Source organism: Myotis nattereri (genome assembly GCF_964212035.1).
Source record: "Myotis nattereri genome assembly, chromosome: 4".
NCBI classification, from domain to species: domain Eukaryota; kingdom Metazoa; phylum Chordata; class Mammalia; order Chiroptera; family Vespertilionidae; genus Myotis; species Myotis nattereri.
Genome location: NC_138079.1, coordinates 90772892 through 90788092, shown reverse-complemented (window position 1 = coordinate 90788092; position 15201 = coordinate 90772892). Strand labels below are relative to the sequence as shown.

The following is a 15201-nucleotide window of genomic DNA, read 5'->3' as shown; positions in this document are numbered from 1 at the left end:
CATCCTGTAGTTTTCTGAGAAGAGGTCTTTTACCTCTTTAGTTAAGTTTATTCCTAGGTAGCTTAATTTCTTTGGTGCGATGGTAAATGGGATTGTTTTTGTAATCTCTCTTTCTGAAAGTTCACTATTAGTATATAGAAATGCCTCAGATTTCTTGGGGTTAATTTTGTATCCTGCTACATTGCCAAATTCATGTATTAAGTCTAGTAGTTTTTTGATGGAGTCTCTAGGGTTTTGTATGTATAATATCATGTCGTCTGCAAATAAGGACAGTTTTACTTCCTCTTTTCCAATTTGGATGCCTTTTATTTCTTCCTCTTGCCTAATTGCAATGGCTAACACTTCCAGTACTATGTTGAACAGAAGTGGTGAGAGCGGGCATCCCTGTCTTGTTCCTGTTCTTAGGGGAAATGGTGTTAGTTTTTGTCCATTGAGTATGATGTTGGCTGTGGGCCTGTCATATATGGCTTTTATTATGTTGAGGTATGATCCTTCTACTCCCACCTTGCTGAGAGTTTTTATCAAAAATGGGTGTTGGATTTTGTCAAACGCTTTTTCTGAATCAATTGATATGACCATGTGGTTTTTTTCTTTCAATTTGTTTATGTGATGTATCACGTTTATTGATTTGCGGATATTGTACCATCCTTGCATCCCTGGGATGAATCCTACTTGGTCATGGTGTATGATCTTTCTGATGTACTGCCGGATCCGATTTGCTAAGATTTTGTTGAGGATTTTGGCATCTATGTTCATGAGCGATATTGGCCTGTAATTCTCTTTCATTGTGTTGTCTTTACCGGGTTTTGGTATTAGGGTGATGCTGGCTTCATAGAATGAGCTTGGAAGTGTTCCTTCCTCTTGAATTTTTTGTAGTAGTCTGAGGAGGGTAGGTTTTAGTTCTTCCTTGAATGTTTGGTAAAATTCCCCTGTGAAGCCGTCTGGTCCTGGGCTTTTGTTTGATGGAAGCTTTTTGATGACTGCTTCAATTTCTTCCATAGTTATTGGCCTATTGAGATTTTTAGATTCTTCCTGATTGAGTTTTGGAATGTTGTATTTTTCTAGGAACTTGTCCATTTCCTCCAGGTTGTCTAGTTTGTTGGAGTAGAGCTGTCCATAGTATTTTTTAACGATCATTTGTATTTCTGTGGGGTCTGTTGTTATTTCGCCTCTATCGTTTCTGATTTTGTTTATTTGGGTCCTCTCTCTTTGCTTCTTGGTGAGCATGGCTAGAGGTTTGTCAATCTTGTTTATCCTTTCGAAGAACCAGCTCTTGGTTTCATTGATTTTCTGTATTATTTTTTTGGTCTCTATGTCATTTATTTCTGCTTTAATCTTTATTATCTCCTTCCTTCTGCTCACTCTGGGGTTTCTTTGTTGCTCTCTTTCTAATTCTTTGAGTTGTAGAGTTAGATGATTTACTACCATTCTTTCTTGTTTTTTGAGATAGGCCTGTAGAGCTATAAACTTCCCTCTCAGGACTGCTTTCATTGTGTCCCATAGGTTTTGGATTGTTGTGTTTTCATTGTCATTAGTTTCCAGGATGTTTTTAATTTCTTCTTTGATCTCATTGGTAACCCAATCAATATTTAATAACATGCTTTTCAGCTTCCAAGTGTTTGAGTATTTTGGGTTGTTTTTATTGTAGTTTATTTCTAATATTATGCCATCGTGGTCTGAGAAGATGCTTGGTATGATTTCAATCTTCTTGAATTTGGGGAGACTTTGTTTGTGACCCAATATGTGGTCTATTTTTGAATCTGTCCTATGAGCACTTGAGAAGAATGTATATTCCGTGGCTGTGGGGTGAAGTGTTCTGAAGATGTCAATTAAGTCCATCTGATCTAGTGCGTCATTTAGGATTGCTGTTTCTTTGCTGATTGTTTGTCTAGAGGAAAATCCACTATTTAAAAGTGTATTTAATGCCTTTCTGTGCAACCAACCCCACCCCCAATTAGCGGTCAGCTAGCACCCTCCCACCGCAACCCTCACCCTATCTATGCCCCGTCCTTGACAGCTTCTAGTCTACTTTCTGAGGCCTCCATGGCTTTTTCTCTTCTGGGCATTTCTTGTGACTAGATCTCGCATTCCGGAGACCCGCCGCTTTTCGAAAGCTCAGCCCGCACAATGCTGGTGGCCACGGGATTGGGCCGCACGGATTGCGCGGGGCACCCAATCGCTTTGGAGCGTCCGGAGGAGGCAGGTGCAGGTGGCGGGAGGAGGCGCCGCGCACCCAGGCGGTGAAAGGCGGGTGCGGGCGGGAGCCGTGCGCGGGGCATGGCGCGCTGGTGGCGGGCGCTGCCGAGCGCGGCCCGGCGCTTCCCGTGGCCCACGAACGTGCTGCTCTACGGCGCGCTCTTCTCCGCGGGGGACGCGCTGCAGCAGCGACTGAGCGGCGGCCCGGCCGACTGGCGGCAGACGCGGTGCGTGGCCACCGTGGCCGTGACCTTCCACGCCAACTTCAACTACGGGTGGCAGCGCCTGCTGGAGCGCGCGCTTCCGGGCCGCACGCCGCGCGCCGTCCTGGCCAAGGTGCTGTGCGACCAGGCCGTCGCCGCGCCCGTGGCCGTCACGGCCTTCTACACCGGTGAGATGCCGGGGCGGGGTTCCGGGGGCCGGAGCTGGGGGGCGGCGGGGGGCGGTGGCAGGGGCCAGGCTTGGGGGAATGGAGGCAGGGGCCGGGACCGAGGCGTATAATCCTTAGTGGGAGGGTAGGAGTTCAGGGCTGGGGAGGGGGCTGGAGGTGAAGGTGCAAGGGCCCAGAAGTTTGGGGACCCGGGGTGAAGGGGGCCGAGGAGAAGTTGGGCGATGGCTGGAGAGGCCACGGATTAGGGAACCAACGTCCAGCGGGTCAGGGATCAAGGGGACCAGGAGCGCAGTTGAGATTTGAGGGGCTGTGCATAGTCTGAGGCCGGAGATTTCAGGGCGCAGTGGGGCGTAGGTTGGAATGGGGAGGCAGGGCTGGGGGCCATTTCCTCCTGAAAAAGGTCCACGTAGTGTCCAGGAGACCCTAGCTTGTGGTCACAGCAGCTGCAACCCCGCTGACCTAGTTGTGGGTCAGCCAGCCTGCCCCTGGGAAAAGCCATGGGGCCTCCTTTCCACTGGCGGGCATTTCTTTCCAACACACCAACGAGACGAGATGTGAGGGGACTCAGCAGCATAGGGCCATTGGGGGCAGAACCTGAAATTGGGCCAGGCTTCCCAGAAAATTCAGGCTCGGGGCGCTAGCCTTGCTTTGGTAAGATTTTCCTGTGGAAAAGGGGTGTGTGTGTGTGTGTGTGTGTGTGTGTGTGTGTCCCATCCCGACATGAGGGGACCCCTGCCCAAGAGGACTCTGTACCTGTGAGGGCCCTGGGAGCTCCCTCCCCAGAAAACCTGTTATCTGAGGGCTGGGCTTTGGGAACCTTGCTCAGGTCCCTACATACCAAAAACAATGGAAAGGGCTCTGTGGCTTCCATCGTCTTCAATTTCCACAGCCTGGAAAGGAGTGGGCAGGGGAGATCCTGGGCCTGGCCTTGGCATTAGGGATCACAGGTCACCCCAAGAAGGTCTTCTTGTCAGTGGCTGTTGGTGCCTTTTAAACCGGGTTGAGCCTGGCCAGCGTGGCTCAGTGGTTGAGCGTGGACCTATGAACCAGGGGGTCACTGTCCCATTCCTGGTCAGGGCACATGCCTGGGTTGCAGGCTCTATCCCCAGTAGGGGGCAATTCATGATTTTCTCTCATCATTGATGTTTCTATCTCCCTCTCCCTCTCCCTTTTCTCTGAAAAAAAAAAAAAGATATATATATATATATAGTTTAAACTGGGTTGAGGTGGTGAAGTCACCATCTTGAAGAAACCTATACTGCCCCATAGATCTTATTTGGGGGGAGGGCAGATTCTGTTCCTTTCCTCACAAACCCCACAGAAAACTCAAAGGACAGGACTGCTTGATGCAGCCTCAGCCAACCACATGGCTCAGGGGATCAGTGAGGTCAGGGAAGTCATAGTAATGGAGAACCTGAGAGCAGGGACCCCCTGGTTTATCAGGTATGTGTCTGCTCCCAGGGCATAACTTCCTGGCCGGATTTGCAAACTGGTTCATCATTACCAGTTACTAGTGGCTTTGTACAGGGGTGAAGGGGTTAGGAGCTGGGGGCTGTGAGTTTGGGAATCAGATTCCCATTTAATCCTCACACAACCCTGTGAGGCAGGTACTCGTATTATAATGTAGTCTTAAGTTACAGATTAGGAAATCAAGGCCTCAAGGGTTTAAGTGACTTGCCCCAAGACACAACTCATGCTGTTCTCAGTCTCCGGGACTGTTGTCAGTGTGCCTGATCAGAAAGACAATTAAACAACAGTGCGTGGGGAAGCCTATGGTTCAGGCCTGAGGCCCCTGAAACAGAATCCTGCCCAGGTGCTTGTTTTGCTTCCAGATTTCTGGCCCAGTGTCCCTCACTTCCTGTTAAAATGCAGAAGGAAGGTGGGACCCCTTGGGTTGGATGTTTGCTCCAGGCACTTACAATTTAGAAATTGCTTGTATCAAATGATCCTTTGTGCCTTGGGGAGCTTGAGTAGTTATTAGAATTCTGGCTTGGAATCTACACCTGGGTTTGTCTTGGACCACTACTATTTTTTTTTAATCCTCACCCATTGATGTTTAGAGAGAGTGGAAGGGAGGGAGATGGAGGGGTGGGGAGAGAAGAGAGAAAGAGACAGCATGTGAGAGAGACGCATTAATAGGGGCCAAGGATTAAACCTGCAACCCAGATACGTGTCCTTGACAGGGAATTGAATCTGTGACCCTTTGGTGCACAGGCCGGTGCTCTAACCACTGAGCAAGCCTACAGGCCAGGGTAGTCTTGGCCCCCTATAAACCTTCCTGAAGTCTTTTCTTTCTCTGAAACTGCGATCCTCAGCTGGTGGTTAGACAGCCGTGGGCAAACTACGGCCAGCGGGCCGGATCCGGCCAGTTTGAAATGGATAAAACTAAAAAAAAAAAAGACCGTACTCTTTTATGTAATGATATTTACTTTGAATTTATATTAGTTCACACAAACACTCCATCCATGCTTTTGTTCCGGCCCTCCGGTCCAGTTTAAGAACCCATTGTGGCCCTCGAGTCAAAAAGTTTGCCCACCCCTGGGTTAGGAGGATCAAATGAAATAGTGCACACAAAGTGTTTAGCACTTAATTAGTGCTGGTTAAGTGGAATGAGTTTACCAATATGCCGCTGGGTTTTCTGATGAGTTCTGTTCTAAGAATCCCCTGCAAAGTGACTAAAAATATTTTATTTCCCCTTCCTCCTTATGCAATTTGAGGGAGAATTTTTTAAATATTTTTATTGATTTCAGAGAGGAAGGGAGAGGAAGAGAGAGATAGAAACATCAATGATGAGAGGGAATCATTGATTGGCTGCCTCCTGCAGGCTGGACCGAGCCCACAACCCAGGCATGTGCCCTTGACCAGAATCTAACCTGGGACCCTTCGGTCCACAGGCTGATGCTCTATTCACCGAGCCAAAACGGCTAGGGCTGGGGGAGAATTTTTAAAGCACTCATTTTTACACTCTCCTCAAATGGGAGGCTTTCGTCCTTGTTCCCAGAATTTCTTTTCAGAGTTGTCAACATCAAAGTTTTCATAATATTTTTAGGAAGGCTGAATTGGAGTTCTGCTTTTCAATTCTGATTTAAAAGCCTCTTTCTTTGGTGGAAAACTTGTAGTTGCCAGAATACACAGGATCCGTTAGCCTTTTTTTTTTTTTTTTTTTTTTTTTAAAAAAAAGGTAATTAAGTTTTAAAAATTTTAAGCATTTCACAGAAAATTTGAAAGGGAGAGAAAAAAAAGTCACCAATGGTCTCACTATCCTAACACTTCTGTTTTTATGAATTTTCTTAGTTTTTTTTTTTTTTTTAAATCATTCCTCTATGCCTGCCAGGCATAGCTCAAAAGTTGAGCATTGACCTATGGACCAGGAGGTCACAATTAGATTCATGGTCAGGGCATATGCCTGAGTTTCCGACTTGATCCCCAGTGGGGGGTATGCAGGAGGTAGCCGATCAATGATTCTTTCTCATCATTAATGTTTCTATCTCGTTCTCCCTCTCCCTTTCTGAAATCAATTTTTTTTAAACATTAAAAAATAATAAGCCCTAACTGGTTTGGCTCAGTGGATAGAGCGTCGGCCTGCAGACTCAAGGGTCCCAGGTTCGATTCCAGTCAAGGGCATGTACCTTGGTTGCGGGCACATACCCAGTGGGGAGTTGCAGGAGGCAGCTGATCCATGTTTCTCTCTCATCGATGTTTGTAACTCTCTATCCCTCTCCCTTCCTCTCTGTAAAAAATCAATAAAATATATTTTTAAAAAAATAAAAAAAATCATTCCCTTATAACTTTTATACTCTACTAATCTCACTTCATATTTATCATACCTTTAACAATTTATCTAGTTTTAGAGTGGAGATGATATTCTCTTTTCTATGTTGAGTCAGAAAGGACATATTGAGTGAGTGGTAGTGGTGGTTACTTTACATATAGAAATAGGAAACTTGAACTCTTTTACAGTATTCTTCCTATTTAATCTTTTAAAAGTCTTTTGATTTGTGTTTTTTGCAAATAGGTATGAGTATTCTCCAAGGAAAGGATGACATATTTTTGGACCTGAAACAGAAATTCTGGAATACATATAAGGTAAGACAGACTTTTGAAAATGGAAAAAACCAAAATGTTTTTGTACATTTTTAACATTAAATACATTTTAATAAAAATATTATTAAATTAGGGCTACTGTTGGTTAGCACAAGGATACAATATTTTAACAGAAATATTACATTGATTTTGATAGATGATTCGAATGAAAAGAAGCTTTAAGGGTGTCTATCTGAGAGTCTCTGAATTGCATTCAGTGTTCACCATGATTCCTGATGTTCCTATATTTACTCTTACTAGTGATTATAATTTAGTGAATCTCGGAATCAAAGAGTTTATTGCAAAAAGCCTAGAATGTGAGTGGAATCATTCCCACATTCACAGTCGAGGTTTCCAGATGTGCATTCTGCTGAGTCCCTGCGAAAGGAATCTTCTTAACGTTACAAAGTGTTTATAGAGAGAGATGGTACTCCCCAGGGTCATGTCTAGGCTTGAAGCAAGTCACCTGTTGTACTGTTTGCTCAATACAGGTATACACAGTCCAGTCTGACAAACATTAATTCATTCAGTGAAGATTTGTTGGGCAGGATCCTTAAAGCTTGGCAAAATCAGAGATGCGTTCCATCTCTGGCCTAGAGCATGTTTGATTCTGTTAATCACAATGAGGTGAATTTTCAGGATTATAGAATATACACAGACTGGCCTAGGACTTTACATGTACTTAATTCCCTATCAGGAACGGTGTCAAGCACACCTGGCAATTGCCTGCACTGCTTCTAGCATCTTCTATTGCATGACACGAAGCCCCAGAACCAGCATCACCCCCTTAGTGGCTGGAGGCAGCCGTCAGGGAGGATTGAAGCCACTTGCTTTCCCTGAGCTCCTGTGCTCAGGGGCAGTTCTTTCTTTCATGGGGAAGAGTAATTGCTGTTTTTATGAATTTTCTTAGTTAAAAAAAAAATTCCTCCTGTTACTTCTCTCAGGGCAGAAATTGTGCTCCCATGGGGACATCCAAATGTGATTTTCTTCTGTTTTATTTTGGAAAAAGGAACAAGTTTTCCCATGATGCCATAGATCCTATGGACATATGTACATCAAACCTTTATAAAACGAGCAAGCAAGCAGAATTGTGAAAGAAAGGGGCTTTAGGCAGGGATGTGTAGATGTTTCAGATTCTCCTCCCTTAATGAAGACATGTGGGTTGTCTTTTTTGCATGTTGAATGCCATGCTAAGGATCTTGAACTCCAATAATAGTAGTGGCAAGAGAAACCAAATAAGGGGGCTGTTGTAACCAAGTTCACATGAGAAATAATGAAGGAGTAGGAATAGGAATGATTTGAGAAATATTTAGACGGCAAAATAGGTAGGTCTGGGTGATTGGAAATTGGGGTTATGGGCAATGAGGACACATCTAGGATGACCCACAGGTTGTGACTTAAGGAACCTGAGATAGGACATAGAAGACAGTGATCCAATTTGAGAAACAAGATAGTTGAGTTCAGTATGGCAAATGGTGAATTCCAGATGCTTTTAGAATGTTCAAAGGGAGATGTCCAGATGCACAGAGGAAAACTCAGAGCTAGAGATAATAGATATGGAAGAAATTGGGATAAAACTAGGCTTTTGATAGAAGCTTGACCAATGACAGGAGCACAGAGCAAAAGAAGCACCCAAAAGGAATCTGTCACAGAAGACTCTAATAGCCCAAGGGGTGTGTGAGAGTAGAATTGGTTCTTTGTTGCTAAGGAATTATCCCCCTGTCCAACCCATGTTCTTTTGATGGAGGTGGAAGGACATCTCTAGTTTATTTGTAGTTTACATGTACATAGTACTTGAGCTTTTTTTGGTGTGTGTGTTTTTTTGTTGTTTTTTTTTTTGCACAGATGGCATGCAATTTCTGTCTCCTTTCACCACCTGCAACATGGCAGTTCAGATATATTATCTCTTAGAAATATATCTGATAACACATTCTTCTCTTTTATATAGTTTTAAAAAGCTTTCATATGGAAATAATTTTAAAATTACAGAAAAGTAATAAGAATAGTTCCAATCATACCCATATGGGTGGCCTGAACGGTGGGCCAGGTCACCTGTGGGGAGCTCAGTCTCCTTGAAGAGGGGGGTGCCCAGTTCCAGTCACTGGCGTCTCTGGTCCTCCTTTGACGGCTTCTCCCAGGAGTTCTACCAATGGCACCACCAGACATGTGGAGTCCACAGTGCGCCTTGTCCAGACCTGGACCCCTTGGGCCTTGGCTGACCCTTTTCCTGGCTCCTCCCCGAATCTTGTGTGAGTCTGACAGCAACTACTGTGTGCTGACACCAACACCATGCCAAAGCTGAGGATTTGGAAATGAACTTGAACGCCTGCCTAGCAGAAGTTCACCATCTGGAGGAAGAGACCTGCCTGTAAAAAGAGAACTTGCCCCTCAAATATTCGGTGGGAAGTTAACACCACCTTTGTTTGCTCTGACACTGTGCCAGACACTCAAAACATGCGTGAGAGGCCAGCCCAGGAGTCCAGGAACTGGCCCTCTGAGAGGTGGTTCTGTTCAGCCATGGGCTCCTGGCCCAACCTCATCTCATGCCTCCCTCTCTCCACTCTGTACCTCAACCACTCTTGAATTTTTTCAGTTCCTGGAACATGGCAGCCTCTTCCCACCCCAGCCTTTCCCAGACTCACACCTCCCCTTCCTTCGGACCTCAGCTTACACATCATTTCCTAAGGAAGCCTTTTCTGACTACTTATGCCCATTATAAAGTCTCCTAACCCTTGGAATTGCCTTGTCACAGTTGTAATAAATCACTTATTAATGTGGAAAAAATATCCATATGCCCTTTACCCAAATTCACCTATTAACGTTTTGCCCCATTTATTATCTGCTTGCTCTATCTATCCATTTATCTTTCTATCTGATAAGTTTTTCTGAATCATTTGAGTGAGTTACACACAGAATTACCATTTACCCCTAGATACTCAAGTATCTATTTTCTAAGGATAAAGATATTCTCATATAACCACAGCATAGTTATCAACTTCAATACATTTAACAATGATAATAATCTTTTTATATCTCCTACCATCCATATTCCATTTTTTAAAAAAATATATTTTATTGATTTTTTACAGAGAGGAAGGGAGAGAGATAGTTAGAAACATCGATGAGAGAGAAACATCGATCAGCTGCCCCCTGCACATCTCCTACTGGGGATGTGCCCGCAACCCAGGTACATGCCCTTGACCGGAATCGAACCTGGGACCTTTCAGTCCGCAGGCCGACGCTCTACCCACTGAGCCAAACCGGTTTCAGCCATATTCCATTTTTGCCCATTGACCATCTAATGGCCTGTATAGCATTTCTTTTCCTCCAGTACAGGATCCAGTCTAGGATCAGGCAATGCATTTAGTTCTTATGTCTTTTTAGCTCCCATTAATTGGGAACATTATCTTAGCTCTTTTAAAATCTATGGCAACACTGATATCTTTGAAGAATATAGTCCTTTCTTAAAAACACACAAAGCATTTGCTTTTGTGGGCGGGAGGTGGGGGGGATGTCTATTGTTTTCTATGATTAGATGAAGGTGATACATTCCTGGCTGGAACACCCCATCTATGCCGATGTGTCCTCAAGGTTATCACAGCAGAAGGTGCTTCTGTCTCTGGTTGGAGATGTCAAGGTGTCTGATTTTTCCACTGTCTACACCAGCCGTGGGCAAACTACGGCCCGCGGGCCGGATCCGGTCCCTTTGAAATGAATAAAACTATTGAAAAAAAAGACCGTACCCTTTTATGTAATGATGTTTACTTTGAATTTATATTAGTTCACACAAACACTCCATCCATGCTTTTGTTCCGGCCCTCCGGTCCAGTTTAAGAACCCATTGTGGCCCTCCAGTCAAAAAGTTTGCCCACCCCTGGTCTACACACTATTTTTCCCCTTGAAGCTAATAAGCAATCTGTAGGGAGGCCAAATGATGAGTTTCCAACTCCAGCACCGGTTCCACATTTACCAGGTGGCGCTCAGAGTTCTGTCAACAAATGCCTGCTCTTGTATTCCAGTTATTTATTCATTTCTCTATTATCAACTTGGACTCAAGGATTCTCATTTTTTCAGTGGCTTACAATTCATTAGTGTGTGTAATTATCTTTGGTGCTAGAGTGTCTGGGATTTGGCCAGTGAGAGTCCCTTCAAGCTGGCTCCTATGTTCTAGTGACATCCATTGTTTGTTTTTTTAATCCTCACCTGAGGATATGTTTGTTTGTTTGTTTTTTAAAATATATTTTATTGATTTTTTACAGAGAGGAAGGGAGAGGGATAGAGAGTTAGAAACATTGATGAGAGAGAAACATCAATCAGCCGCCTCCTGCACACCCCCTACTGGGGATGTGCCCGCAACCAAGGTACATGCCCTTGACCGGAATCGAACCTGGGACCCTTCAGTCCGCAGGCCAACGCTCTATCCACTGAGCCAAACCAGTTAGGGCGATATGTTTGTTTTTTAAAATTAATATTTGTTTTTTAAAATTAATTTTAGAGCAAGGAAAAGAGAGAGAGAGAGAGAGAGAGAGAGAGAAAGAAACAAAGAAACAAAGAAACAAAGAAAGAAAGAAACAAAGAAACAAAGAAAGAAAGATGTGAGAGAAACATTGATTGGTTGTCTCTTGGACATGTCCCGACTTGGGGTCAAACCTGAAACCTAGGTATGTGTCCTGACTGGGAATCGAATCCTCACCCTTTTGGTGTTTGGGACCATGCTCCAACAAACTGAGCCACCTGGCCAGGGACTCCCATTTTTTAAATAAAAAAATCACTTCCTTACTTTCATAACAAGATATCCCTGGCTTATCTTATATCTTTACTTGCCCTGCCCCTGCCCTGGGACCAGCCATTTCTTTGAGGAGTCCTTTTCCCTTTTAGTGGGGAATGGGGAGACCAGGATCTGTGCAATGCAATATCCGAGGTGATGTTATGTTCTGAAAGAAAAATATTGCTATAAGAAGTAAAGCCATGTTTGGATGAGTTTACTCTTCTGATCCTTTTTGCTAAAATAGTAAATTCTTAAATGAGTATATATTTTAAACAGCTTTTATTGAAATGGTTTATTGTAGAAACTTTAGGAAATACGAGTACAAGTTAGTAAAATAAAAAAAGAAAGTAATACCACCTTTATATTACTAGTGTAATACTACTTTTAAGGACTGTTTTTTAAAACCTTTTTTTTTTTTTAGGTATAGTTTACATACCAAGACTTGTAGCTTTGAAAAAAAAATCCAGAATGATGACCATTTTTGTCAGAATGTACAGGTTAAAGCCTGTTAAAATAAACTATCTTAAAATATTTTGTAAAAAGAACAAAAATGTCAGCTACACTTATTCTATCACATGAAATAGTAAAATATATTATTAGCAAGTCATTCCATAAAGAATGGATTTGGTATACTTTTAAAAATTTATTGATGATCCTTTTATAAATATGTTTCTTTATCATTTGCTTGGGCTAACAGGAAAATTTCAATATATAAATATATGTTGTTATTTTGAAGGCAGCTGTCTAACAGAATTGATAGTGATTCTGGTAGACTTTACATTCTGGATCTGTGAATATAACTAGTATAAATGTCTTGTACCTAACAGCTTTTCCCACAACTCCCCACCCTGTTATATGCAAGGGACCTTAAGTAGTCTAATTCAATCGGCTTAGTCTGAAATAAAATACCACCTCCGAATACTAGCTGCCTGGTATTTCTTAATCTTTTATGGAACGAACTGTGATTAAAAGGCATTCTAATATATATATTTTTAAATTCCAGAGTGGTCTGATGTACTGGCCTTTTGTACAGGTGAGTTTTTTTTTAGTTCTTTAAATTCTTTTTTTTTTAAATATATTTTATTGATTTTTTACAGAGAGGAAGGGAGAGAGATAGAGAGTTAGAAACATCGATGAGAGAGAAACATCGATCAGCTGCCTCCTGCACATCTCCCACTGGGGATATGTCCGCAACCCAGGCACATGCCCTTGACCGGAATCGAACCTGGGACCTTTCAGTCCGCAGGCCGACGTTCTATCCACTGAGCCAAACCGGTTTCGGCAGTTCTTTAAATTCTTATAAAAGTTTATTTAAACTGAACTGATGACATATGCCTGGGAGCAAGATCTCAAATGTTCCCTAGTCAGGTGAGTTTTAAACCACTCAGAATGCTAACTCCTGGCTTTGGTTTATGCCAGTGATGGTGAACCTTTTGAGCTCGGCGTGTCAGCATTGTGAAAAACCCTAACTTAACTCTGGTGCCGTGCCACATATAGAAATTTTTTAACATTTGCAACCATAGTAGAACAAAGATGTATATTTTTGATACCTATTTTATATATTTAAATGCCATTTAACAAAGAAAAATCAACCAAAAAAATGAGTCATAGGTTCGCCATCACTGGTTTATACAGTCCTAACATCCTCTTTCTGTTGCAGCTTACCAACTTCAGCCTTGTTCCTATTCAGTGGAGAACAGCTTACACGGGACTCTATGGTTTTCTGTGGGCCACCTTCCTTTGCTATTCACAACAGAATGGCGATGGCACATTGACGTCAGTTTTCACGTTCCTTCATCAAAAGAAGGCCAGCGAATTTGAAAAGCCCCCAGAGAAATGAGGAGTCAAGGATTCCCTGAAAGTGACAGTATTGTTTTTTAATTGCAGTGAGTTGCCTTCTGATAAAATACTCACCTGCAGTATATGCTCCATTTGGAAGAATTACTATTCCGAGACCCACTTGTTTCTTAATTATCAATAAGTACTTTAAATTTTATCCAAACCTTTTTTTTCCTCATTCTACCTGAAAGTATTACTTCTCTAATATTTTCACTTCTTCAATACTTTGGTAATACCAGTATCAGTGGCAAAATGGCATTTAATAATAGTTACTATTTCTATTCTAATATTTTAATGCCATTTGATTATATTTAATGCATTTATTTACTAATGCCATTTAAGGAGCCCGTTTTGATTGTATACATCTCTTTTCTAACATCTCAGGTTATTCCTAAACACTTTTGGATCTGATTACCTTTTATACCAAAAGTAGTTCTTAATAGTAAATTTCTATTTACATGGAACTCAATCAAAGTCAAGATTGAATAACCAGATTTCCTCCACCCCAGTACTATATAATCATTTTTTTGCTGAGACTAAAGTTCTATAAGTATACTTTAAATCATAAAAAAATAGTGTATGATTGGTGTGCCCTGTATAGAATATAGTTCATTGGCATTTTCTATTTTTGTAATTTCTAAGTTAAGTACTTTTTAGCTAATGTTTTATAGTTTTGAGGATATTCAGTACCCCATATGAAATTTGACTTCTTAGAGAAATATACTGAGTGAAGTTTCGGGGGGGGGGGGGGGAAGACTAATTTCTCATCCATTGTAAGGAAGAACTCTATTTCATAGGTTTTTAGGAAAAAGTTACCCCAGATTTCATGCTGATGTTATATTTTTTAAAATCAATGTTTTAAACTAAATTTTTATAGGTAATCTTTAAGGTAGATAAGAGAAACTTGATTCAGTCTTTCAGATTTACTGTTTGTCTCACCTCAAAACAAGTGGGTTTAAAATCATATGAAAATCTCAAGAAGTTTCAGCAAATTTCACCTAAGAACTGAACCACAATTCTGTCGCTTCCAACGGAGTATTGCACAAATTTAAGATGTGAAGCACTAAAATGTTAATAAATTTATCTTGAGAATTTATATTTAAGATTAATTTAATGATCTATACTTAAAATTTTGAGCATGTCATTTGTAATAAATTTATGTCATAACTTTTAAACATATGATTAATTTTATTTTACATTATTGGGACAACGGTAGGAAATTTCTAGATAAAATAACATGGATGGATCTTGAGAATATTATGCTAAGCGAAATAAGTCAGTTAGAAAAAGCTAAGAACCATGTTGTCTCATTCATATGTGGGATATAAAACTGAAACTCATAGAAATAAACAACAGTATGGTGGTTACGAAAGGGAAGGGGCGGGGGGCAGTAAAAGGAAAAGGGGGTCAAATATATGGTGATGGAAGATGAGTTAACTTTGGGTGGTGGGCACACAATGCAATAGGCAGGTCATGTATCACAGAAATGTACACTTGAAACCTATATGATCTTATTAACCAATGTCACCCCAATAAATTTAATGAAAAATAAAAATAATTTACTATTTGCATTGTTTTAAAAGTAGTTAATGCTACAGAAAAGTTATTTCACAATACATAAGACAAATTTTGTCATAAAAAAAGTATATATAGAGTAACTATTGAAAGTACTACCTGTAATCGTTTAGCTGAAGTTCAGCATTATTTTATGATGGAAAAAGAGTGTTTGCATATTGTACAAAAGCAATTGGGAAAGCAGACCTTGTTAATACTGTTAAGGAGAAAAGCGTTTTTTATTCATGAAAGTATGATAATCTTTACTCTATAATGTGTTACCCTGTAATATAGAAAACATTTAGCATGGCTTCTTTTTATTTATTTATTTCAGAGAGGATGGGAGAGGGAGAGAGATAGAAACATCAGT

The 15201-nt window shown here is 41.5% G+C and overlaps 1 protein-coding gene across 1 annotated transcript; it reads left to right on the top strand.

The window, feature by feature from the left end:
• Positions 1–2192: 2192 nt before the first annotated feature.
• Positions 2193–14821, top strand: MPV17L (MPV17 mitochondrial inner membrane protein like). The gene is made up of 4 exons (XM_081088934.1): positions 2193–2587; positions 6603–6673; positions 12442–12471; positions 13099–14821. Exons 1-4 carry the CDS (start codon positions 2278–2280, stop codon positions 13276–13278), a joined length of 591 nt encoding a protein of 196 aa, XP_080945060.1. The 5' UTR covers positions 2193–2277; the 3' UTR covers positions 13279–14821.
• The last annotated feature ends 380 nt before the right edge of the window (positions 14822–15201 follow it).